This window comes from Chlorocebus sabaeus, chromosome 23, assembly GCF_047675955.1.
Source record: "Chlorocebus sabaeus isolate Y175 chromosome 23, mChlSab1.0.hap1, whole genome shotgun sequence".
NCBI classification, from domain to species: domain Eukaryota; kingdom Metazoa; phylum Chordata; class Mammalia; order Primates; family Cercopithecidae; genus Chlorocebus; species Chlorocebus sabaeus.
This window is the reverse complement of record NC_132926.1, coordinates 54,207,510-54,235,466: the sequence shown is the minus strand read 5'-3', so window position 1 is coordinate 54,235,466 and position 27,957 is coordinate 54,207,510. Positions and strand designations below refer to the sequence as shown.

Below are 27,957 nucleotides of genomic sequence, written 5' to 3'. Positions count from 1 at the left end.
AGTGCAACAGCACAATCTCAGCTTACTGCAACCTCTACTGGCTCAAGCAATCCTCCCATCTCAGCCTCCTGGGTAGCTGAGACTACAGCTGCACACCGCCACATCCAGCTAATTTTTTTTTGGTATATTTTATAGAGATGATGATATGGTTTGGTTGTGTCTCCACCCAAATTTCATCTTAAATTTTAGTTCCTATAATCCCCATGTGTCCTTGGAGGCCCCCTGTGGTAGGTAATTGAATCATGGGGAGTGGTTAACCCCACACTGCTGTTCTCATGATAGTGAGTGAGTTCTCATGAGATCTGATGGTTTTATAAGGGGCTTTTCCTCCTTTTCCTTGGCACTTCTTGCTGCTGCATGTGAAGAAGGACATATTTGCTTCCCCTCCCACAATAACTGTGTTTCCTGAGGCCTCCCAGTCATGTTGAACTGTGAGTCAATGAAACCTCTTTCCTTTATAAATTGCCCAGTCTCAGGTATATCTTTATTAGCAGCATGAGGATGGACTAATACAGACGGAATTTCACTTTTTTGCCCAGGTTTGTCTCAAATTCCTGAGCTCAAGCAATCCACCCAACTTGGCCTCCCAAAATGCTGGAATTACAGGCATAAGCCACCACTCCCAGCATTACTTGGTTCCTTCTTATAATCTCTGTCTCCTTATGTATATTCTCAACTTGCTCATACTTTGTTCTCCTGATTTTCCTTACTTCTTTGCCCATGGTTTCTTTCACCTCTTCGAACATATTTATTTGTCCAGTAAGTCTGGAATTTGCTCTGTAGGCTTCCTGAAGAATGGTTTCTGTCTGTGTCTTCTTTTTCTTATGAATCGGCTGTACTTACCTTGTAAGATTTATAATATTTTCCTGAGAATTTAACATTTTATATATTATAATGTCATAATTCTAGAAATCAGATTCTTCTCCTACCCCAAGGTTTGTTGTTGCTGCCTGTTGAAGACTGCTGTCATCCATTTGTTCAATGACTTTTTCAACTAATGTTGCAAAGACTATATTCCTTATCATGTATGGTCACTGAAGTCTCTATTCCAATATTTCTGCAGCCAGTGACCTGACAGGAATTTCCTTGTATTCCAGTATCTTTCTTCATCAGGCATTTTTCTGGAAGCTGAAAGAGTCCTGCTACACTCCAGAGTTCTGAAATAATTGATTCTGACAGTTCTTGCCAGTTCAGTAGTTATTTTTGTGAAAGGACCAATTCCTAGAACTTCTTATTTTGTCATCTGCTGTGATGTTCAAATCATTTTATTAAGTGTTACTTAAATACAATTCCAAAATATATCAGTACCCTTTCTTGACTGCAACAATATGGTACAATAGATATAGTTTATCTTCCTTTGACTTTTAATATATTGCAATAACTCTATAGTGTTCTTTTATTGGACATTGGAGTAAATATTGAAAGTTGAATTTTCTGAGTAGATTTGCAGAGCTTCAAATTTATATATGACAATTGTTACCTCGCTGTACACAATTTTTCAGATGAATGTTGTTCGTTATGTTTAAATGATCTCCTCCTTACAAACTTGTTAGGACCACGGGTGGAGGGAACAGAGTCCTGGTCTTCACAAGGTATCATATGTAGAATATTAGCTTCCCAACATCATGTAAACTATATATTTCAGCAAAGGTGGCTAATTACAATATATAGAAATTGGTCATTTAAAGAATGGATGCATTTCTACTTTCTTTTTTGTAAGCAAATACATGAAACTAAATTAGGCTGAGCTTTCTTTTTCTATGCTCTTTCAAGAAAGGTAGTCTCTAAAAACAAGAAGTTTTTATTAATAAACAAACATTTAAAAAGCAATAAAAAGGAAGTTATGCCCAAGTTTCTCAGAGTTTAAAAAATTCAACTCTGATATCTTGCAGTTGTTAACTTGAATTTCCTTATTTGTGTTGATACCTTGTTTCCTATCCCATAATTAAATGTGAGTTTAGGCAGAATGCCTAAGTGAATCCCAAATTGAGAATTATACTTTAAAAAGCTTTAAAACCCCTATCAAGACAATGAAGTAAATTTAAGATGGCAGCTAACATCTTGTGATTAAGCAGTAGAGCACAATCTTTTTCACAGAGCTTAAATTTTTAAAAAAAATCTCAGATGTGTAACTTATTTTAGTCTCATTTCTCCTTTTTCCTTCTGGATTATCAGGTGTGTTTGATAGGCCATTTGCAGTGGGGATGGGGAATATCAATTGTCCTATGCTGATAAACAATTTCACCATTATATAATAGAATCCAATAGTAAATTATTAGTTCTTGCTACAACTTGTCTGTGTAAGGAGGAAAAAATAACATCCCTTTATCTTGCTTTTGTGAAGTGATGTTACATATGAGAATTAAGACTCACAGCTTAAAAGTTAATAAATGGAATAATCTTAGCAAAGATTGCTCCTGGCCAATTTGACTGTATCTTATTGCACATTTTGACAGAAATCTTCATCCATCCTTCTGGGGAATTTGCAACCTAATCTGAACATATATGACTGGATAACTATCCTACTAAGATATAACAACATAGCATAGTAAAGTCCTATTATTCAAAAGAATAAAACTGCACCCCTTTCTTTCACAGTACACAAAAACTAACTCAAGATGGATTAAAGATTTAAATGTTCAACCTCAAACTATAAGAATCCTAGAAGAAAGCCTAGGAAGTACCATTCTGGACATTGGCCTTGGGAAAGAATTTATGACTAAGGTCTCAAAAACAACTGCAACAACAACAGAAATTGAAAAGTGGGTCCTAATTAAGCTAAAGAGCTTCTGTACCACAAAGGAAACTATTAACAATGTAAACAGATGACCTACAGAGTAGGAGAATAAATCTTCAAGCTATGCATTTAACGTAGGTCTAATATTCAGAATCTACAAGAAACTTAAACATTTCAATAAGTGAAAAATTAAAAAAATTAAAAAGTGGGCAAAAGACATGAGCAGACACTTCTCAAAAGAAGATATGTAGCAGCCAACAAACGTATGAAAAAGTGCTCCACATCACTAATCATCAGAGAAACACAAATCAAAACCACAATGCGGTACCATCTCGCACAAGTCAGAGTGGCCATTATTAAAAAGACAATAACAAGTGGTAGCGAAGCTGCTGAGAAAAGGGAACACTTGTACGCTGTTGGTAGGAATGTAAATTAGCTCAGTCACTAATTTAGAAAGCATTTGGAAGATTTTTTCAAAGAATTAAAATAAAACTATCATTTAACCCACCAATCTCATTACTGGGTATATACTCAAAGGAAAATAAATTGTTCTACCAAAGTGACATATGAACTTCATCGCAGCACTATTCACAATAGCAAGACATCGAATCAACCTAGGTGCCCATCAACAGTGGATTGAATAAAGAAAATGTTGTGCAAATGCACCATGGAATACTACACAGCCATAAAAAGAATGAAATCATCATCATGGATGCAGCTGGAGGCCATTACCCTAAGCAAATTAATACAGGAAGAGAAAAACAAATACTGCATGTTCTCACTTATAAGTGGGAGCTCAGCACTGGGTACACATGGACACGAAGATGGGACCAAAAGACACTGGGGACTACTAGAGGTGGGAGGGGAGGAAGAGGACCAAGGGCTGAAAAACTACCTGTTGGGTACTATGCTCACTACCTGGATGATGGAACCATTCATATCCCAAACCTCAGCATCACGCAATACACCCATGTAACAAATATGTACATACACTTTCTGAATCTAAAAAAAAAAGTTGAAATTATTTTTAAAATCCTATTATAGGCACCAAGGTTATAGAGTCAGTGAGTTGTGGAATTAAGACTAAAGCATAGGTATCCTGATTCTAAGTCAACATTTCTTAGAATTAAGCTGAACCTGAGCTAAATATATCTGAGTTAAAGAGATATTCAGTAAGAAACTTATTACAAAAGGAGAGGAAATAAGGGGTTAGTGTCTGTATAAAAGGAAGCAAGATGGTGGGTTAGAGAGAATTCTAAGATATTAGAAAAAAATTCCCGTAAGTATATAAGTTAAGATCCTGAGAAATATTGCTGAAGTCCATATGGTAAGGAAAAACACATCACAGGCCTCATTGTGACAGGCAGTCTGAGTTAGGATTTGGATATGATATAAAACCAGGAATGGAGGCAGACAAATGAGGGCCTAAATCTAACCTCTTCTTATTAGCTTTGGAATCTTACACAAGTTAATTCACCACTAAAGCATTTAGTTTCTCAATATTTTTGATGATGATAACAAAAATATAAAGAAAATTGCTGATAGGGTTTTGAGCAATGACGTAAGGTAACATTTATATATGTAGCACCCAGCAGAATGCCTAGTATACTATATCTACCAAACATATGTTAGTTTCTGCTGTTTTTCATAAACTTTTCTTACTCGTGGTCAAGAACATGGAATCTTGATACCAAACAGCATATCCGTAGAATACTTTTGGCAACAGGTAATAGAAAACTCAACTCCCTAAACAATAAAGGAATTTATTGACCCACTAAGTGCAAGTTGCAGGGTAGGGTGTGCTTCAAGATTGGTTAATAAAACACTTTAATAATGTCATCAAGAACTTAAGTTTTTTCTGTTGTTTACTCTTCCTTTCTGAGTATGCCTGGTTTCCTGATGTCTGTAGGATGGCTGTAGTAGCATTCGCGTCTGGTCAGTGACAGAGTGTGCTTCTCCAAATCACTCTCCAATTCTGTGCAGTGTGAGTAACCCAAATTAGGTCACATCTCCTTATACGATAACTGTTGCTACAGGAAAGCCAGGCTATGATTAGTTTATGCTTTGATTCCTGAACCAATCAACAGCATAGAGGATAGAATTGTCATGATGACCAGGGCCTATTTTGGAGCTGGGGTCAAATTTGGGTGTAGGGAGTCAAACCTGATGTCCACTACTAAAAAGTTGAATTCCAGAACTTACTTGCTATATCCTTTGATAAGTCATATAATTTTGTTGAAACTCAACTTCTTTATCTGCAAAATGGGAGCTATAATAAAATGAACCTTCAGGATGTTTTGAAGATAAATTGAGATACTAAAATAAATTTGAAAACAAAAGGCTCTGCAGACTGTCTGACATGTAGTAAGTACCCAGGAAATGTTAACTACTATTAATATTATTTATTCACCTATATAGTTTTGCATTATATAATAGCTATTTTTAAATGATCTGACTTTCTGGTTAAAGTATGAATTTTTTGAGGATGTGAACAACCTTGTTTTCATTTTTTAATCTACAAATTCTTACATATAATAAATGTCCCACTTATTTCTTTAACAAATGAGTGAATAAATGATGTCTTCTGAGTGAACGAATAGAGGCTTTCAAACAATAGAAGGTAGATTTAAAAGAAAGACAATAAAATGGTAACGATGGATCACATAACAAACAGGATATGGGAATAAAATGGACCCGACTGAGAGAGATTATATATGAGAAAAAAATAATTCCAGACATAGAGAAGAGATTTCTCTGAACATTAGAGTGGTTATAGGAAATGAACAAATCAAATATAGTTTGAGTTCAGGGTATGCAGCTCATAAAGATTATGATGTCTTCAGATATTTTGTTTTTGTTTTAAAATTTGATAAATAGGCTGGGCACAGTGGCTTACACCTGTAACCCCAGCACTTTGGGAGGCCGAGGCGGGCGGATCACTTGAGCTCAGGAGGTCGAGACCAGCCTGGGTAACATGGTGAAAACCCATCTCAAAAATACAAAGCATTAGCCAGGCATGGTGGTGTGAGCCTGTAGTCCCACCTACTCAGGAGGTTGAGGTGGGAGGACCCCCTGAGCCCAAGAGGTGAAGGTTGCAGTGAGCGGAGATCGCGCCATTGCATTCCAACTTAGGTGACAAGGTGAGACTCTATCTCACACACACACACACACACACACACACACACACACACACACACACAAAATTGATAAATATTTAGATAAAACCCAGAAAAACACATACTGTGATCTAGAAGAGGTAGAAGAATAATTATAATAAGAGCTGCTAGATGCTTGATATGTTCCAGATATTGTTCTAAATGTTTCTGTTGTTTAAACTCATGTAATCCTTAAAACCAACCCATGAGATAAGTAGTATTCTTTTCATCCCCATCGCGATTTACAGATTAAAAAACTCAAGCCCAGGTAGGTTGAGTAACTTGCTGAGATCACACAGATAGCAAACAGCAAAATTGAGTTTTTTTTTTTTTTTTTTTTTTTCCTTTTAAAGACGGAGTCTCACTCTGTTCCCCAGGCTGGAGTGCAATGGTGTGATGTTGGCTCACTGCAACCTCTGCCTCCTGGATTCAAGCGATTCTCCTGCCTCAGCCTCCCTAGTAGCTGGGACTGCAGGCACCTGTCACCATGCCTGGCTAATTTTTGTACAAAACTGAGATTTTTTTTTTTTACCCAAAGAATAAAGACACAAGACTCCTTGGCTTTAACCATCACATTATACTGTGTCTCTAATAAAATAGAAGGGTAGGCAGAGAAGCCAGACTGCAATCCCAAACCACCATGGACTCAGGAGTTAAACACGTGTTAGTGATCATGAGGAGCACCGCTGGTCTCCAAGGCCACCAAGAGCCAAAAGGCATGGCCAGCAGTTTGTAACATGTGTGTTCCCTCTAACCCTTATTTTGCACTTTCTCAATCTGCGGCACGTAACACAATGGCTGTGGAGGAGGCAACTGAACAAACATATGTCCGGTGAATGAGTGTGTGGCTGGATAGTTTGGTGCCGGTGTGTATGATGTGCTCACAGTATATATGATACGCCAGTATGTATGATGGGCCAGTATAGAGAACATGCTTATTTCCTTGGCAGACTGAATTCTTCATGCTTCCACATTTGATAGATTGTCTTTAAAAATCTAAGGACAATTAAGTTTTTTCAAGATGAGACAACTTGCCTTGCAACAACATTCAGAGTAATGCAAAAGAAATGTAGAGATAATCCATGCTTCAGAGAGTACCCTGGGAGTTGAGTTGCAGTGAATACAGACTTGTATGTCCCTTTCCAGGGAGTCTTTCAGGATTGTTGCTGAACTGTAGAGAAAAAGCACAATAGCTGTCAGAATGAAAGGAGAAGCTAGTACAGGCACTCTCCAAGGGAATTAGAGACTAAGGACTATCATACTACCACTTTCCTCAAGAGGAATCTACAAACAGTCAAACAAAGACAAAGTCATTGCTAGGAATTTTTTGGTTGTGGCTTAGCATAGATCTGCCTTTGATCAGACTTTAACTTGAAATTCCTGCATATACCCCAGTTCTATGCACCCTGCCGCTTCTGTGGCGAACATTCAGGAGAGTCAGAACTCCCCCTCTTTCTAGATAGCTGTAGCCGCCTAAGAGTTAAGTTTCAAGGACCATATATAAATCACAATACAAGTTTCAAATTCAGCTGTACAAATAAAGTGCAATCTTGAAACCCAGTGAAGATGAGTGTTGAGATCTTTGCACTAGAAATTTCACTATTTCTAGTATTTCTATATTCTCCGTTGTAACTCGGTGATTTCATCTCTTGTTCAGAAAGATCTTAGTTATAAACAATAAATAAAATCAATTTTTTCCTTCTTTCTCTATGCTAATTTATCATTTATGAGGAATGCTCCAGAAGCTGTTTTCATATTTAATAGATACTGGTGGAAAATAAATTATTTCTAAGTTGAATTTTTAAAAGGAGCTTTTAAAACATCACTGTACTTACATACTCTTATAAAGAAAATATCTTTAGCTTTCAGTCTCTGAAGGAACAAAGTCAAAACTGCTTGAACAAGTATCCCGGCTGGAGGAAAAACTGGAGGCTGTGGACCACAAGGAAGCCAGTGGGGAACCATATGAAAAAATGGTTCTTGTGAAAAACCAGGTATGTTGTAGAACAACATCATCTTTATTTTAATAGTTACCTAATTTTATATGAACTGATAATCCTGGAAAACCATTTCAGTCTGGATTAAAAGTTCATATTTTTAAGTTCACAATGGTAAATAACAATATTTGTATTTGCTAAAAGTAATTTTATTCCCTGATGAATATTGACATAAAATTTATTTTGCTAGTAGTAGTTTTAAAGTTTGTTTGATATGTATCCTTTTGAATAATATTAGCTGAATATTCTATTTATTTTATAAATGGTATTGCCTGCACAAATGTCTGTCAGTTGTCAACATTGGAGTGTTTCTTTCTGTGCAGTAAAACAAGAGGATCATAACATTTGGAATATGTTTCTTAATCAATTACTTTATAAGAAATGATTAATCTCTGAGTATCTGAGTGTTAAAATATATATCATTATATAAATTTAGCTCTTGTTAAGTCCAAAGGGTTTGCATCTGCTCTTGGAATATATGAATATGCTCTCATGTGAAGGCATATATATATATATATATGCGCAATATATATGATATACATATCATATATATATATGATATAGGGGCATTTGCATTAACCGTAGCATGTCAAGCTAACATTATCTTACTCAGGCATATCCTAGTTCTTAATATATTTGTGTGTTTTTATTTTGGACTCTTTCATAAAATGGAAGAGAAATAGGAATGGTGGGATGATTTCTCCAATGACAATTTTCAACACCTGTAGCTGAAATAATGCTGCCATTCACAAGATTTGAAAACTGATACACATTTATGTCTGCAATAGGTTGAGTATGTAAAAGAAAGAGTTACACACTTAGTTTCTAAACTTGTCTCCTTTTCAGTGCATCCAGAAATTGCAAGCTGAAGTAAAAGCTTTCCAGGAGCAACTTACAGCCCAGGTAAGTGTTTGCCTCCTTTTTTCATCCCTTTATTTATGTCATTGTTAGCTTGGAAATGAACAGAAACTGGAAAGAAGTTATAAATGAGTTTTGCCTGGTGCAAACCAAATCACAAGGCTAAAAATGAGTAGTTCTACTGAGTCTACACAGCTTCTTTTCATACCTAAAATTCTGATTTTTGTGGATGACAGAAATTCCAAACTGAGCTCTTATATATAATCAGATGGCCTAATCAGGTGCTATCATGAGAAGAGAACTGCAGGGCAGAAAGATGAAGAAGCCAGCCTAGTTGGGTGAGTAGGTGGAAGTGGAGAGATGTGGTAATTATTGACCCATCAGATAAAGGTCTAGAGAAGTGCTTCTTAAACTTTACTGTATGTAAGAATCACCTGATAGCTTCTTAAAACAAATTACTCAGATTCTGTTTCCTGCACGCCTAGGGTGGGGCCTGGGAATTTGCACTTTTGGATGATTCTAGATTCAGACAATGCTGATGCTGCCAGTCTTCAGGACACACGTTAAGTAACGTTGTTTTTTATACATACACATATATATTACATATATTTAATATCTATTACAATATATATTATGTTTATGTATAAATATATATATTCACTCTGCCCCAGCCTTGTGATTTTAGGCAAGTGACTATATAAACCAATCAGAGTGCGTAGTAGCCCATTTTCTCCTGCACGTACTCGCCTGAGACAGACTCCATGAATTTCTACGGCAAATTTCATTTACACACCGCCTATGTTTGCTCAGAGAACAACATGTGATCTCCTGCCACCATGCCCTGTGTGTCTGTGACCATAAATCTGTCACCCTGCCACTATTCCTTCCCAAGGATCTGAACAATAAATGCCTTAGACATCTCCTCAAAGACTTGATTGCCATCCTTTTGGACATCTTTTTCATCCACATCTTGGCTGCTATGGAATGATTTCTTGATTAAAGACGCTGACCAATCACGTTAATGACCAATCTTAACTACACCAGGCTCCTCAGACAGACCTGAGGACCTATAAGTTTGCCCTCCAAAAGACTGCAAGATAATACATTCTGGTGACAATTCCTTTGGGGTTTGGAATGAACTGACTTGGGTAAAATATTGGTAATTGTCCCCATTTTTGGGCTGAAGAAGAGAAAAGCTAATCTGCTGTGGCAGTTAGCAGAGCTTTTAACTCTAAATTCAGAATCTTTTTTGGGCTTGTATGCTCAATTGTCCAATATTGAAAATGACTAAGGCTTGCATTTGTAGCACTGTGACATATTTAGACAGAAATATGTCTCATTAACCAGTATTTTGTTGCAGATGCCTTTCCCCTGGTCTCCCCCTGAGGGTGCCAGATAATGACTATTGTCAGAGGATGTTCCGTCATGATAATTTGATACCCACAGTCATTCACATGGAAGGGGCTTTTAGCTCAAGAGTTTATATGGAGGGCAAATGTATTCACTAAGCCTCAGATATTAGCTTCCAGCATCTCTTTGTGAAAAACAGATGAAAAAATCATAGTTCCTGGTGCCTTAGGGAAATTCCTATGGTATCTCCTTTCATTGACTAGTTACTATGGTTGCTATTCCTGTACCACGCTGTTACTACTTGAGGCTTGTCTGAACTAGGATTGCTTCCCTGTATTAGGGTATTGATACCAATGACTGAGATTTCTCATATGTAATTGTCCAACATTCAGGTTTCAATATAGCAGTGTATTCATCAAGGTTTTGCTTCAATATGTCAAGAAAAACTTAAATGAAAACAGTATTAACAATAGTATTTATTGAAAGTGGATTATGTATTTTCTATGTGGACGATATTTCACGTATCTATTTTAAATCTCAACACAAGCCAACAAGGTAGTCATTAATTTTCAGAAAGAAAATGGAATCTTAAAAAGATTAGATCACTCGTCACACTCTGAAACCCATGATTTTGCTATTACAACTTGCTGTCTCTCCAAATTATATTCTCTATGTGCCATTTGAGGTATCAAATGGTGTTTATCAAGGCTCTATCTCCAACCTCCTTTTCTCTTTCTGTTCTCTCTTGGTGATTCAGCAGTTCATAATGCTTCAACTCTCACTCCCATGCAAACAAACTGCCTTCTCCCATAGCAAGTTCCTTCTATCTTAAGCCTCCCCTGATTAGAGATCTGTAGTGTTTTAATGAGCATTTCTCAGAACATTGTCCCTGAAAAAAACATTCCATAGGATACTAAGAGGTATTCTGAAAAAAAATAAATAAATAAACAACAAAAGTTAGGAAAGAGTGTTGGAAGCAAAGTTAAATGGGTTTATTTCCTGCAAGAGTTATCCATGTACAAACAATCTCCAAGAACAGGCTGTTGTCGGTCATTTTTCCAGAAGAGTTTGATTATGAATGGTGATTTGTAACACCCAGGTTTAGAGATGGCTGGTATATGGCATCAGACTGAAGTACTCTAGTTTTTAAATACAACCTGAATATCTTGCTGACACCTCGGGCTAAGCATATACAAAGCCAAGTTTATCATCTTCTGTTATTATCTCTTAAATACGTTTCTCTATTCGTATCCCCCAGCCATGGCGGATAATATCACACTACTGGGTTTTTTTCTAGATTCAAACTACAAAGCAGTTTTAAAATCCTACCTCTCTCTGCCTCTGTCCTACTTTGGTTAGTTGTCAGGCCCTGAGTATGTTTGTACAAGTTAACTCACTTTCATGTCTTCTATTCCATTATCCTGCCACTTCTCTAGCTCTTTCTCATCGTCTTATATTTTAATTATTGTAACTGTCCCCAAATTGTTAACATTTGTGAGTGAATTCAGAGCCTCCCACAACCTCACTCCCCGTTGCAAAGTAGTCCACTTGCTCTGATGCCATCAAGCCCTATTGGCAGAGAAGAGAGAGGATAAAAATCTGTGTGCAGAGATTTGGAGTGGGTGCAGAAAACTAAACAGAGCAAAAGTATATCACTCACAGGGTGAATGTGATCTGCTGGAGGGGCAGAGAAGAGAAAGGGGATTAAAAAACCAGGGTGGTAGGAATGGAACACTGAAGATGGGGTAAGGATTCTTCTGGAATAAGAGATGAGAGTTCTGAGGATGCTGAAGATTAGGAAATAACTTGAAGTATTAATAAGAGTTGCAGGGCAAAATATATACTTAAACCCCTTTAAGTGAGAGTCCCATGGAAAATCTGGAATTTCTGTTTGAGATGTGCCTCCTTAATGTAACACCTGTGGGATTTGACCTCTATAATAGTCTCCTGGTTTCTGTGCCTCCATCGTGAGTGAAGTTTCCAAAGCATAGTCCCTGCCCCTCATCTTCCCTTCTCCCTCACTCCCCTCTCTCTGCCTTACACTGAGCCTACTAGTAGAATGGAGCTGCTGTCTTTCTTTACACATCCAGTATTATTTGATGTTCTGTGATTTTTCTCACAGTATACTCTTAAACTGGAATATCCTTCTCTCTTCTCTTCATTCAAATAACTCTTTTCTGTCCTTGCAAGACTCAAGTTAGGTACCAACTTCTCCCTTAGTCCCCAGATTACTTTCTGTGGGTCCTCACAGCCTCCTTTAGATACATCTATTTGAGCTGTTAAAATAAACATTTTAGGCAAATTAAATTTAACAGAGTTCATTTGAGCAAAGAATGATGCCTGAATTGGGTAGAAATCAGAACCAGAAGAGGTTGAGAGAGCTCCATCCAGCAGCATGAGTAGCAAGCTTTTATAGGCGAAACACAGAAGCAAAGTAAAGACATTATCTATTGGCTACCTAAGTTAGGTATTTGCCTTATTTGGGTGTGGTTGGATCCGTTGGGTGCCTGTGATTGGCTGAAGCTCAGCTGTTTGTGATTGGCTGAAATTCAACTATCTGTTACAAAAAATATACTCCTAAGTTAGGTTTCAGTTTGTTAAGTAGGAACTCAAAATAGGGAGAGAACCTCAGGCCAGTGGCCTCCCGCTTGTTTAACAGAGCTCAATATACTATACTTTGTTGACATTATCTGTTTGTATATCCATCCCCCCACTAGACTCCAGGGACATTGAAGGCAGCACTAAGAATGTGTCTCTGAATGCACTACACTAAGTACAGGGCTGGGTGCATTGTAGCTACTCAATACATTTTGCTGAATTGCATTGAATTTTACTCTGATCATGTCATTTCCTTCGTTCCAAAGCCTTGAGTGAGACAATGCTTGTCCATTATCCCAGAATAAAGTCTAACCTCCTGACCATGGTGTTTATCATGCTGACAGTGGGGACCTGACCTCCTTTCCTGCCTCATCTCCATCTCCAACTGCAACCCCCAAGTGCACCCTGCATCCCTGCCCTAGCAGCTTTGCTTGTAGTTCCTTGCTACCCTGAATACTTGTTCCTGCCATTGATTTTGCCAGACTTTCCCCATTCTTTATCAAGACTTTTTTTTCCAGGAAGTTCTCCCTGACTATCAATCCAGAAGTAATCTCTCCTTCTTTGGTGCATTCACAGCACCTCTCTGAACCTCTTTACAGTCATTTTTCACACTATGCCCCACAAGAGAATAATCTGATGTGGCCTCTTTTTCAAGACTGCAGGTTCCTGAGGAAATACGTCTGTTTATCTTTATGACTCCCACAGTGTCTGGCTCAATGTCTTGTACGGATTTTATTGAAATGAATTGTTAAAATGGCTAAAATAAAAATAAAATTATTTTGGCATCTGTGGAGCATCCTTTATATATCAGGGAAAATCACTTTATGAAAAAGGATTGTATTCCATGAAGATGTCAATATTACATCAGACATTAATTTAATGAGGCTGACACTTTCAAGATATAACATGCAAGTGACAATAGGTAAGGATCTCTTAGAGGGGAAACAGAAGGGAAAAAATAGCAGAGAAAGAAAACACAGTTTCTGGAAATTTCTATTTCACGTGAAATAAAAAGAGTTTCTAAAGGAAACATGGTCTTAACATGAAAATTAACAACGTAATGTCTAGGCTTGCTTTTATTCAGAGTTCACTGCTCTAGAACTCAATAGTTGAACAATATTATCGCTTAATTAAATTGATAGCTATGAAATGGAGAGGAAATGAAAGCCTTAACATTTCAGAGTTATCATTTGCTAATACTTTGAAGATTAAAATGTCATCCCATTAAATTTACAGTGCCTAGTCACAACTTACACTTATGAAGAAATTCTTAAGGGTTACCCCTCCCAGTGCACATGTGGGCACCCAGCCTGAGCCACCACTGGGCTAAGCTGCCCTGGGCATCTTTATCACTCCCTCCGGTGATTACTTATCCGCTTAACGACCTACATGGGATAAAACAAATATTTGAAGTGAATGTTTATATTTACTGAAAGATATCTGTTCATGTTAGGGCAATTTGAGTTAGGAATAGGGATCTTAATAAAAAAATTCCTTTTAAAATTAATACCTTCCAAATTATGGAATCCATATATTGCCTATGTTTAGTATTGGCAGGTATAAGTATGCTCAGCCCCATCTCTTCACTTCTTCATTGAAGACCTGAATATCTGCAGTACTCCAGATGTCTGCCTCCCCTCTTTACTTCCATTTCAATGGCCATCCCATGTCTCAGTTTCCAGCCACCCACAAGACCTGACAAGGGCCAAAAGCTCTATAATATTCAATGGGCTTATTGCAAAATGGAAATCTGGGTAATTGGGTGGTAGGCACCCAAGTGTGATGTTATTCTCTATACCGTCCTGTATGTTTGATACATTTTGTAATAAACTAAATAGTTAAAAACATCCAGATGAAGGAATCCTTCAAATGAATCATACAGCATGCTTGAAAGTGTAGGACAGATGAGTGAATTTTGGAAACCAGAAGATCCTGAACCACAGTCCCAAGGATCCACTGAGGCCTGAAAGCTCAGGGTGAGGAACTCAGGGCATGGGAGGCACCCAGGACAGGGGTCTCCCAAAATGCTGGTTTAACTTCCTTTCCTCCTCTAAAGAAGCAATAAACTGCCATTTTACTTTCTAAATTAAGAATCTACAAGAGCGGACTGCTCCCTCCTAGAATTCCAGGCCCTCTGCTAATTGACTTGTTCCTACCATAACAGAGGACATGGCCTGTTTCCTTGGGTTTGGTTCTGTTTTGTTTTGCTGCCTAAGCATCCACTGACACACCTTTGGCAATAATACCCAGATATTCTTTACAATTGCATCTCTCCCTTTATGTACAATCTTCCAGGGTCAGTCATTCAAAGAACTCCGTCAGCTACTAGCTGAGGAGTGGACATGTGCCAACTGGACTCTTTCTCCAGGGACTCAGCACATTAAATTCAGGTGAGGAAAGAGAGATAAAACAGTTGGAGCTGGTACATTCTACCAGGGATGCCCAGGCATCATGGTGAAGTAGCTTATGCTGCTTGAACCAGAACTGTCCTAGATCCTCTCCATTTCTGAATCTGTTTCCTATTGATTTTAGGAGCTACCCACAAACCCTCCAGTAAATTCTCTTTTTCTGTAAGCTAGCCAGAACCAGAGTCAGTTGTTTATAACTGAGGATCCATCATTCTTCTTTTATCCCAGGGTTCTCAAAATGTGGCTCCTGGACCAGAAACTTTAGCATCACCAGGGACTTTGAAATGCAGATTTTGAGGACTAATCCCATTCTGCTAAAATCAGAAACTCTGGGAAAAGGATGCAGAGTTTTTAAAGTCCTGTAGGTGATTGTGATGGCGGCAAGATCTGAGTTGCACTGCACTGTCCAGTGAAGCCCCTAGCACTTCCAGCATAGACTCCTACTTTCTGACCAGGACATCGTCCCCGACCAGCATCTCACAGATGAAGCTGGCCTCACGGGCCTCATGCTCTTTGTGCTGAGATACTTCTCCAGCCTGGTTCCTAGTGCAGTGCCGGGGATTGAGACATGGAGACAAGCTGCAGCACACAATACGTGTCTGTTCAACTGATGAGTCAAATGAGAATGATCTTCCTGCCCTCCCTTTCCCAACCCCACACTTCTATGTGCTCTAGAAGCATCACTTCATTCCTGAGGCTTGTCATGACTAATTCTACTGTACAGTGACAGCAGTTAATCACACCTTAGAGTCACATAACAATATACAGCTTCCTAAATGCTCCCACCCACATCGTGTCATTCATATTTCACAATAATCCTATGTAGTAGATATCACTCCCCTTCCTCGATCAGAAGAAGACAGTGAGAGTCAACGACACAAAGAGCCCCGCTCACAGTAAATAGCTGGTATGTAGCACAGCAGATGTGCATGTAGATATTCGGACTGTAAAGCTCCTGTTTTTAAAGCTGAATTTCACTTCCAAGTCAGGATTTTTGCTGCATATATATGCCAATGCACCTTAGTGTTTAACTTTAGTGTTAAAAGATCATGTGGCAGACTCAGACCACGTGGCAGAGTTAATCAGTGGTTATAATAGAATTCTACCTGTGCCAATGAGGAATAGGGAAATTCCTTTCCTGTGGGCCATTCTCTTAGTGCCACATGTACATTAGTCTAAATGGAAAATTCCTCAGTGATTATTTATGAACAGAACCAGGTGGTTCTGAATGATTGCACTGAGATCAATCTGGGGAATATTTTTGTTGCATGTGTTCATTATATTAAAATGAGCCCCTCTCTGTATCCCATCTTCTTTGGTTAGATTATCTGCACTGGATGAGCATTTAGCCCTTCATTTTAACCCTTTATGTGCTTACCCCATGGCCCATCTTTCCCATGCTGAATCTGGAAAGGTTGAATATCATAGAAGAATAGCAGAAGCTTTCAAATTCCATTAGTTGGTGTTGCTGCCAAGCTTCTCTGTGTGCTCAGAAGAGGAAGGGTTCTGAGCTCTCTTCACATCAGCAGGTTGATCCTAACCTAGATAGAATCAGCACTCTCTGAACTATGATCCACTGACAGATCCTGCCCAGTTAGACGTGGTTAAGAAGCTAATCTCTAACACATTGAGACAATATTCAAAGTGACACTTTGGAGCCCCACCAGGATATTATCTTTTCCTTTCCCCATAAAATAGCCAATGCACAATAAATTGCTCTAGAAGCCACTAATTAGTCGTTGGGTTTACTAGTGAGGACACACGGAGGGGCAGGGACCTAAAGTTTGAGTTGGGTTCATTACATCACACAAGGGCCCTGGCTGGCACCCAGGAGGCTTATTTTCCCCCTTCTGATCAGATCTAAGTCCTGTTTCCTCATTTTCTATAGATGATGAATAAGTTGAAGCTTAACAACCACCTGTACCAATTCCTGCATCCCCCCCCACCGCCCCCGGTCACCCACCCAGCTACCCTCACATGTGTCTAGTCTTTGCTTAGCTATTTGATTAGACACAAGGGGTAGATCTTTTTTTAAAAAAATAAATACCTATTAGCTAACCATGCATTTCTTCAAACATGTATTTCAGTTTCTTACTTAATAAGTTTAGACTTCTCACGTCAATATTGTATCAAAGGAATATACAGATTTTAGAGGTTCTCATATTCAAATACAGATCATCAATACAATCCCTATTTACTTGTTGAAAAATCAGATGGGAATAACGTAAGACAGTCTCAGCTTTTCCCTGCTCTAATTCTGAGCCACATTTATCTATATAAACCTCCAGCCATCGAGGCTCCCTCAGAACTCACCCTTTACTATTACTGTAAGAATCTAATAGAAATCATATTTGGATTGTTCTTAAAAAATTAAATTACTCTAAGAAGACTGAGAAGCATACCTCTCCATTACAGAGAGCAGAAAGATGAGCTATTTATGCGAATCATGAGGGATTTTAAAAGGCCTCTGGTCCTGCTGCCTAATCCCTGCCAAAGAGGAAAACAGCACTGGGAAGTGAAACACTGGGCTAGATCTCAGCCCTGCTACCAGTTGTGGACCTGGCAAAGGTTACTCTATTTCTATTCCTCCGGTCAGTAGAAAGAAGCTGACATTACTTAGCCCCATAGGGTTTTCTGGAGGTTGTAAAGTGAGATAATTCACATGAAGTGGTTAGCAGAGTGCCCAGAACATAGTAAGTGTTCAATAAATCTATTAACAGGTTATTCTAAAATCGAGTTATCCCTTACAGTAAGTGTTCCCCAGTTTATGAGATTATAGTTCATAATTCCATAAAATAAGGCACCTCATGTTAGCTGCCTATTTACTTTATAGACCATACTAGGAAGTTAATTAATCAAAGACAAAAGTGCTTTCTGAAAAGAATCCTGCCACGTCCTGTCAGGTCAGTACTTTCTCAGCACATTCCTTTCCATGGTCAATGTCTTCTTAAACCTTTCCCAGAGCTATCTGCTTGTCATTTAATTGTCTGTTTCTTTCTCTATCCCCCGTTAGATCAATAGCTTCTTGGTGGTAGAGTCTGGGTCTAGTTCACTATGCCTTCTGAGTAGTAGATTGTCAATTAGTATTTGTTCAGTCAATCAGTTGTTTGATCAATCCTTCAGTCAATCAATGGATGAGTGGATGAATAAATATGAGTCATCCTTCAATTCAAGAAATATCAAGAAAATCATTTCCAAAAGATTTCTCTTCTACCCCTAACCCAGCTGGCCATTTCTACCAGAGAGCTCTATGCTTCACTCCACTCCTGGGATGATCAGGAGTCAATATTTGAACTCAATGCTTAGCTTTAAAAAGCTTAGGTGAAAAGACGCAGGACTATTTAAAATATAGTTCTTTTTTTCAGATATATAACTTAAAATCCTTCCTGAATTAAGTGAGACCAGCAGAGAGCCACATTCCTAGACTTCACCAAGGTGCCCTAGAGCTACTTTATTGAATGGCAGGCAGGAGCGGGTAGTCTGATGTTCATGACTTACTGTGGGAGGATTTTATAAGAAACTGCCCTGTGAAGTTTATTACTATGTTTACTGTCAGGTTATTATTGAGGACATTTATTATTCTATTAGGTAATATGCCTTTCTGCACCAGTAATGTTGCTGCTTCCTCTGAGCACTGGACTTGATTTTATTTCATGGATGCGTTTCTGTTTTTATAAATGGTTATTTTGACCATCAGAAAGACTACAGCGAACTTTTGCCTCACCTCTAACAAATGAGTATTTTACGTTCGGGCATGAATTGTGTGAACCTTCCCTTTTGCCCCATTTTACTTCTCTGTGCTTAAATTCTCTTTATCACATCTTTTGAGTTCTTATTTTAGTGGTTTCTCACTTAGTATATCTACCTTTTTATTCAAGATACATAAATCCTTTCTGAAATGTACAGTCTCAAAGGAAATCAGTGAATCCTAAGGGAAGTAGTCAGGTCCATATTGGCCCTGAGTGGTTCTTGCAAAGTCAGTTCCATGGACTGTGGATTCAGTTACATAAGTCTCACTTAAAACCCTCGGTGGTTGCCCATAGATCTCCTGACACTCTGCCTCTACCCTCTACTGCTAGTTGACACTCAGCAATGGTGCTCATTTGAGGACTTGGAATTCACTAAGAATTCCTCTAGGTTCAGGCCTCCATCTCTTTGCAGAGTGAGTCTTTCCCTCTGCTTCATCCACTACTTACTTTCAACACCTGGCACTCATCTCCCCTAAAGGACAAGCCTTTCTTGACTTCTCAGTGAGAAGTCAACCTCTCCTTACACATATTCTATGGATCTCTTTTTTCTTTATTCTATTCCATCAGTTGAGTTCCCCAGGTACTGGGACTTGACTTTATTCACATATAGTTCTTGACACACAGGAGGTGCTCAGTAAATGCCTTTTTCAATGAATGAGAATGGAGTAAATGAGAGAATGTATAAATGCCATATACCTGGATTTAATGTTGATTTTTAAAAATGAGCAAAGCAACAACAGTTAAGTGTGTCTTTCTGCAGCAAATCACCCAAAAAAGATATTGAGATTTATGTATAATTTTATCTTATTTTCAAAAAGGAAGAAACAAAATCAAATAAAAATTTACATCTCAATTCGATATAGCCTGTTACTTTATGAATGTTAAACTTTTGCTGTTCTATTGATACAATTTTATACTGTTGTTAAATATTAACTATGTTTAATTTAATCGTATTTGTTTATACTCTATTTAATTTCAAAAAGGATCTGAGCTTGTTTATAAGAAGCAAATATGTGAAATAGCTGAATTTTTAAAAAGCACTTAAACAGCCATAACTGGGAATACATATTTAAATAAAATAGAAATATCAGGGAAAACAAACAGGAAACACATGTGTGAGTTCTAACTTCCCATGCAATATAATTGAAACATAAATATGGCTTTTATCTTTCTAACAGCCAAAGGCAGATCAAGGAAAATGATCAAATAAATAATTAGTGTGTTGGGGGGATTCTACAGGATGCTGCCGTTTATTTCTACTGAGTTAACCCTAGAATGAGATTCTGTGTTGAGTTTCATATGGGGAATATTGAAAGACATAGTGGGGGAAAAACTCATGAACAATATCAGACCAGGAAGTGTAATAATTGGTTTTATTTGGCTATTTCTGTAATTTCCATCAAAAGAAGCCAAGAACATACCATGTAAATAGTTAAAGTAATCTTTCCTTATTGTAATTCTAGGCTAGCTAGTATTGCATATAGTTTTAATCCCCATCTATTTATGATAATCCAGCTGGCAAAGTCAACTGCAGTCGAAGGCCAAGTAAGTAATGTAGAAGAGGGAAGATGGCCAGAACCAGCCATGTGGGTCCGGAGGGTGCCTGACTCACATAAAAAGGAGAATAAGGCCCAAGATCACTGATTTTTCAGACAATGAAAATCCAGATTTTTGGTGTGAAATCTTCTCATTTGTAAATGTTGTTAACTGATTTGAATAAAATAGATTGCTCTGTGTGGCAAACAAAATATATTTATTCGTAGCCTAAATATGAGCCTTACACTGGATTTTACATTCAGGCTGCTATTTTCTTACATCTGTTCTACAATTTGAAAGACGTTCTTCAAAAAAGGACAGGAATAAGTGGCGATTGATTGTAAGTGAGGGAGAATTAGGTTTTGTAGTGGTTGTTTCAGTCACTTTAAGTTTGCTAGTTACATAATGCTAGCTTTTGTAACAAATAGATCCCAGAATTTCAGTGCTTACCACAATAGAAGTTTATTTCTTTCTCATTCAAATAACAGTCCATTGTGGGACGTGCTGGTGGGCAGACTCTGCCCATTCATTGTTATTTAGAGTCATTCTGTGATAAAAACTGTTGGAGCCTCTGCTGTGCTCAACATGTAAGATCCAAGGTCATTTTGGGGTCATCTCTATCCCAATTGACCAAAAGAGAAGAGATTGTTGAGATGTGGGCTTGGAAAATTTCTAATTGGTCATACCTGGAAGTGGTGCATTGGTTAGGACTCAGTCATGAGTCTATATTAATTACAAGGAATGCTAAAAAGGGTAGTCTATCTGTATATCCAGGAAGGAGAGGGGAACATGATTTTTGTTAAGCAGCCATCAGATTCTGCCATGTTAGTCTTTTAAGTGATTTATTTTATCTTGGATCTCTCTTCACAATTTGATTCCAGGGTGAAGAACTTTAGAAATTGGTTTATTATTACTATTATTATTATTAAGCGAAGTTAAACTGGAGATTAAAATTTATGCAATAAATACAAGACAATACAAAGATATGAAAGAGAATGTACAGTCTTGCTCTATGATATTCAAGGGAAAAAAGTCACTTTTTTGTTGTTGTTTAATAAAATCAAATCTGATTCAGGCTCCATGTGTCATTGTTAGCAGAAAGTTCAGTTTCAGTCATTTGGGAGGAAGGGTGGTCCTCTTTCCTTCCTGGGATTTGCAGAAGTACCCCAGTAACTTTACTTGCCAAAAGTTGGGGCCACTAACTTCTAGTCAGTTGTGACTTTCCTTCCCTCTGCTCCATGCCCATGCCTATGGGCCCATTCAAAGCCTTGTGGCTCTTTGTGTTCACTGCTAAGCTTTAACAGAGGGTTTGTAGCAGCTCCTTGTCTATATACAACACTCAGCATCAGGCCTCTCTACATATAACTGCCTATTTCAGGTCTTATTACCCAAAGGACCTGTATACAAGTAGAGTACACTCTCTGCTGTCTTAAGAACCCCCAATATTTAATCTGCTGTAAATTCTGAAGCAACTTCCTCCCCATAGGTTTTTCTACTTTCTTTTCCTTTTCAAAGCACCAATCTCCATTCCCTCCCTTGTTGGGGCATTTTCAGGTTGTTTTATTAATGAGACCAGGTTTCCCAACCAAAGGCTTTCCAGATGCTCAAACTCTACCACAAAAGTTAATTTCCTCTCCTTGCAAGGGAGTTGGGGGTAGTGCTAGTAATATAGTAGCAGCAATTCTTCTTTACGAGGAAGTTAATGTTTTTAGTCTGAACTTATTTGAAACTTAAGGGATTTTTTAAAGAGGGTTGTATACTTAGTAATGTTTAGATAAGAAGGTTTAAACAGAAATGCTTAGACAGAAATACGTGCTTAGTTGAGTCAAAATTTGATATATTTTAATTTATTTTGTTCGCAAATGTGAAGAAATATTAAAATTATTAGGTAAAATAAAATCAAAGCTATAAGCATTAGTTATTAGTACTGAAATGGACTTTGCCTATTCTTTCACCTGTTAGATATCATTTACTCCCCAGTGATAAGTTTATTATCATCAGATTTAACAGGTGGTAACATGCATAAGAGGAAATATGAGTACTTACACCAATAATCATGATACATGATAGAGTCATGGGCAAGGTCTGAAAAGAAAAGGGAGACTCGATAAATGCCTGTCTTTCCTCTCCCCAGCCTCTCCTCACACTATCTACCCCCTCCATACACACTGCTCCCTGCCCCAGTAAATTGGATAAGTTGACTAAATATTTAAGAAATTCTTGAGTATAAACTGCATGTGTAGAACATTTTCTCCTCTGAACATTCAAGACAGACTGCTTGGGTTTAGAGCCCAGCTCTACCAGTTACTAGCTGCGTGTCTGTGAGTAGATTGCTTGATCCCTCTGAGGCTTTATTTCCACAACTGCAAAATGGGGATACTAAATGTATCTAGCTCACAGATTTGTCATGAGGATTAAATGTGTTAATTTTTATAAAGTCCTTAGACTGGTACCTACAACACAGTCAATCTTATGTAAGTGCTTGCTAAACAATAAAACAAAAAAATAAATAAAACAACAAAACATTTCCACGTTTTGCTCAGTGGTAAGTTTTAACCACATTCTTTGTGAGAGAATGCTCTGAATATTCAGCAGCATGATTATCTGTAAAATGGAATAATGGTAGAACCTACCTCAACAGAATTATTGTGAGAATTAAATGAGATGACACTGGTGAAGAGCTGAAAGTGGTCCTGGGGTATAGCTAGCACTCATTAATGCAGATGATGATTATCAGTGCATCAGTGCTGCTGCTATTTTTGCCTTGTCCTGACCCTCATTTGCTATATATGCTTTAACATTTATCCAACTGTTTGAAAGCATGTATTTTTTTGGTATCAAATTCCATTTTATTGATTTTAACTCTTAATTATTTCACTGTCTTCAAAAAAATACATGTCCCTGTTGAGCCCAAGAAATTACTCACTCATTCTTTCTGGGCACGAGGAGAGCATGTAGGAGTGTTCTGTTTCTGCCAAAGGAGGAATTAGTATGGGGCGTTTCTGCTCACCTTCACTTGAGTGAGAACACAGTGGTTGCTTTAGGCAGAGGCCAATGCCATGGGGAATGGAAAATTACTGCCTACTACTTATGCAACTGAAAAAGACAATCTTTGATGTTTCAAGGCAATTCTGACCACACTCTTTTTCCTCCAGTTTTGCTGCCCTAACCTTGACTTTCTCAGCTTCCTGGAGAATGTCCTCCTACCTGTTTCTCTCTAACTCTTGCTTGAACCCATAACCAAATGCCCCAACTGGGAATTTTTATGACGCATATTTCCTGTGCTCAGTGCTAAATCAGATGCAGCTGATTTTACCGGTTTCTTTGACATCCATTTTTGGATGCATGTTGCTGGAGACATTTGTGTCCCTTTAGAGTGGGAGCCCATGCAGAGCAGAGAAAGGCCTGATGGCACACACCTTTCCATGAGAACCTTTTGATGTTACTCTTCACCTTCCTGATTGCGGGGGCCAAGGATGGGACTTAAACTGTCCCTATTTTATTACTTTGTTCTTTTTCTGCTTTAGCCTTTCCACTCTCAAATTCTCTTGTCAGGAATTCCTCTAGAAGTACCCTCAAGAAAATTGAATGAAAAAACTCAGAATTTTTGAAAATTTAATCAAGTAAATTTTTGTATAGTTTCCTAAAAATCATTGAGGATATCAATTCCCTCTTGCGCAAAATAAAAAAAGGAAGTTGTTTCTAATTTTAAATTTTATTTAAGTAACTGCTTATGTGCAGATGTTTATCATTTGTAGTGTTTCAAATACAAATAATTCAATGTTTTGCCCAATCTCTTCCCATTCTTTTATGTGCCATTTACTGAGGGCTGACATAAATCCCATTGGGAGACTACAGAGAGTAAAAAGGGACCTGGAAGAGTTTGCTTGAGACTTTATGACTGAAAAGTTTTGTCATAGTTTCAGAATCTGTAACAATAATTAGTGACCATATTTTAAAAAATGATTCAGACAGACTTGTTCAAGCAGGTGTGATTTCTACAAGAAGGATAGCCAGGTCAGAGTCCGCAAATGGTTTAAATATGAATCATCTTAAAGACAAAGAAAAACTAAAATAGTAACTCTACACCTCTTCAACTTTTTCCATTAAAAACTCATGACAATATTGTGTTTTAGAAACTAAGAAGGGCCTGAGTTTCTCATAGAAAGGATACCAGTAAATCACAAAATCCAAGAAGAGACAAAGGAATGCAAAATCAAAATAAACAGTTATTAATTATTCATTCTTCAACTATTTTACTGATCCTAACAAGCCAGTTTCTCATCCGTCAGGCTTAGTGGGTGCAGGAGCCTTGGTTGTGAATTGCTATTGTCTCCCTCATAGAAGAACTGGTTTAGAGGAAGGATTGAGACGAAAAGCAAGAGGAGGTTTGGAGGATCAAACAGGGAGGCTGCTTCAGGAGTAGGGGAGGATGCAGAAGGCAGTAGGGCGGGAGTGGAAGCAGGAACAATGTGAATAGTGAGACTGGAAGTTCAGCAGAGGGAATAAGTGGAGATCAGAATAGGAGGCGTTATTCTTCTTTGTGGAATTGCTAATGAGAATACAATTAAATGTTTGCATTAAGCATTAAAAACAAGTTATGTCCAGTTTGAGCCCATAGGAATGTTTCCCCCTCAATGCTCTTCCAGACACAAAACACACATTCTCCGGAGTGTGGAGCACAGGAGGTAACCAAAGTAACCCAAAGGCTCTACCATGGTAACCCTTACAAGGCTACCATTTTGAGTTAAAGTCATCGTTGTGGATAAAAGCTTCACTGAATGGAAACGGAGGATTGAGATTGTAGCCTAAACAGTAGCATGTTTAATGCTCATAAATGTCTACTTTTTAGTTAATTGGAATAGTTAAAAGCTTAGGTGGGAAAAGACTCAGTAACATTTTGGGAGATCGTTCCATGACTTCTCCAAAACTGTGTTGCCCGAGGAATTTACTTTGCCTTTCAGCCCTGGATCTAAGAATAAGAATTTAGACTTTAGAATGACTTCCCAGCAAAGCAATCCTTGCTGGTCAGTTTCAAGTCTGACATGTTTGGAAATTTGTGCCAATGAAATTCTAGCTGTGCAATTCCCACTGTTGTCCCATTCATGTCCTACGTACCTGTGTTGTCTTAAACATTGTTGACAGTAAACAGTTGTTTTCAACATCTTCAGTACAGCAAATTTTTAAAAATATATTTTAATTAGTTTTCATGGATGGGTTTTTGTTTATTTTTATTGTCAAGACAGTGTGTGTTGGGAAAATTTCTAGCCTCAAAATATAATTCTTTGCACCTCTCATGAATAAATATTATGACAGAAGGATCTCTCTCTTTTAGCAATGACCATGTGTAGCTTTAAAAATGCTCAGTAGTAAGACTCTGGGCTGGTGTTTCTCTATCTGAAACTGTAGGTTCAGGAGCATATTTTCAGATCTATGTGGTGTATTTATAGGCTGTGTGACCTGGGAGCTATTGTACACATCAACTTTACCATATTTTAGAAAGAGTCAATGGATATTTGTGTGCCATTTTCTGTTGACTCCCACATATCAGAGCAAACTAAATCTGAGGAAGATGGTGAAATGTCAGAACAGCAAGTAAAATCCTGTTTCTCTCTTGCTGGATTTCACTTAGAAGCAAGTGATCAAAGAGACTCAAAACCTGGAATCTTGAGGCTGGGTCTGTCCAGCGGCACATTTGGGGATGATAGCAGGTGGGGAAAATCAGGTTTTACATGGCTTCTATAAATTCACAGAGTTGCTGCATGGACTCTACCTTCAGCTTCACAGAAACAATCTTCTCTTAAGCCTTCCAGATTGCCCACAAGAGTCTAAGGAGTTTCTTTAAAGAGAGATGTACCAGCTGGGCGCGGTGGCTCACGCCTGTAATCCCAGCACTTTGGGAGGCCAAGACCAGCGGGTAACGAGGTCAGGAGATCGAGACCATTCTGGCTAACACGGTGAAACTCCGTCTCTACTAAAAATACGAAAAATTAGCCGAGCGTGGTGGCGGGCATCTGTAGTCCCAGCTACTTGGGAGGCTGAGGCAGGAGAATGGGAGGCAGAGCTTGCAGCGAGCCGAGGTCACACCACTGCACTCCAGCCTGGACGACAGAGCGAGACACCGTCTCAAAAAAATAAAAATAAAAATAAAAAACGAGAGATACACAAGAAAGAGAATTTGTCAAATTCAGTGATTGACTATATTTGGGACCAGGTGTTATTAAATATACAGTATGTATATAGAAAGTACAAAAATCACAGATCCATATTTTGTCTCTAAAAGTTTTCATCCATCATTGGTTAGATAAAGCTATTAGACAATGTACTTTAAAGAAGGTGAGGTACATTAATATGTGTTAGAGAAAGGTGATGAGGTGGGGAGGGGATTATGATGGATTTGGCAAAGAAATAATGATTCAGAGTTAATGTTCTGGAGAGAGTGACTTAGAAATCAACATACTGTTGTGTGGATAAATATCTTATAATTAGCATTAAACATTACAAAGGGTTCAAATTGCATCAGTAAAGCTTTTTAGAGAGAATTTGCTCCATTGAGCCAAGAAAAGGGGGTATTTTCTGCAAAGGAAGCAGGCAGAGATTTGCTAGGACCCTAAAGCTAATAAACAAATTTGGGATAAGCTTGTACTTAAAGTTTAGCTTTAGTGGGGCTTCTAAGGTAGAGTCCTGTGATATCAGTCATGTTCTTGTTTTACAGAAATACCAATTTAGGCAGAATAGGTATTAAGTGAAGGCCATGGCTAACTCTCACTCTCCAGGAGAGCCAGAGGACCAGACTTGGAAATGGAAGCTGAAACAATGGTCAAATCACACCACAGAACTTCCCCAGGTAGCCTCCCACTGCTATATAGTTCTAGCTGGTACCTCTGGCTCTGGGCACTGGAAGCCTCCACTAGAACTTTTGCTTCTAAACAGGGTGTATCTGCTGTGAACAGAGAGTACATAGCAGCTATTCTTATCTGAATTCTGGCATAAACGTTTCAAGCCTGCACTGAAGATGCAAGGGAGTCTTCTGCTTTGAGAAAGTGAGGTCTTAAGGTGGGGAAATAACCAAGCTTAGGATATGTGTTCAAAGATGGTTGGCAGGCAAAAAGAATGGTATATTTCCATCACACCCAGTAAGTTTGTGGTTCTCAGATAAAATAAAATCAAGGCAAGTTCAACCGTAGGCTGGAAAAATATTAGAGTTCTTAATGATTGACTTATTCCATGCTATTTGTTTCTTTAAACCTTGTCCTTCAGTATATCTGGATTTAAATTTGTCAAACAAAGGTGATAATGTGATATTATTAGTTATTCACACTGTTAACATTTTGTTTATGAATCATAATTGATTGGATGCTGTGACAGGCTTTCTTTTCCACCTTTTACCGGGTGCAATGTCACACCCGTTGGCAGTTGGTGGATTGCAGATACAGTGCCTTGGAGGAAATAGTGGCACTCTAATAAAGTGGTTCAAATTTAGTGAGTGGTAGATTCACCTGAAAGGCCTATTTAAAATACAGGTAGAAGAGTTAAAATATGACCCAGCAATTCTGTTCCTAGGTATAT

At 38.1% G+C, this 27,957-nt stretch overlaps 1 protein-coding gene across 1 annotated transcript in view; it reads left to right on the top strand.

The window, feature by feature from the left end:
- Positions 1–27,957, top strand: part of CCDC192 (coiled-coil domain containing 192) — a 254,994-nt gene that overhangs the window by 84,930 nt on the left and 142,107 nt on the right. Inside the window, exons 4-5 of the mRNA XM_008014308.3 lie at positions 7,755–7,886; positions 8,736–8,792. Of these exons, the coding sequence (XP_008012499.2) occupies positions 7,755–7,886; positions 8,736–8,792 (189 nt within the window). The remainder of the gene's footprint in view (positions 1–7,754; positions 7,887–8,735; positions 8,793–27,957) is intronic.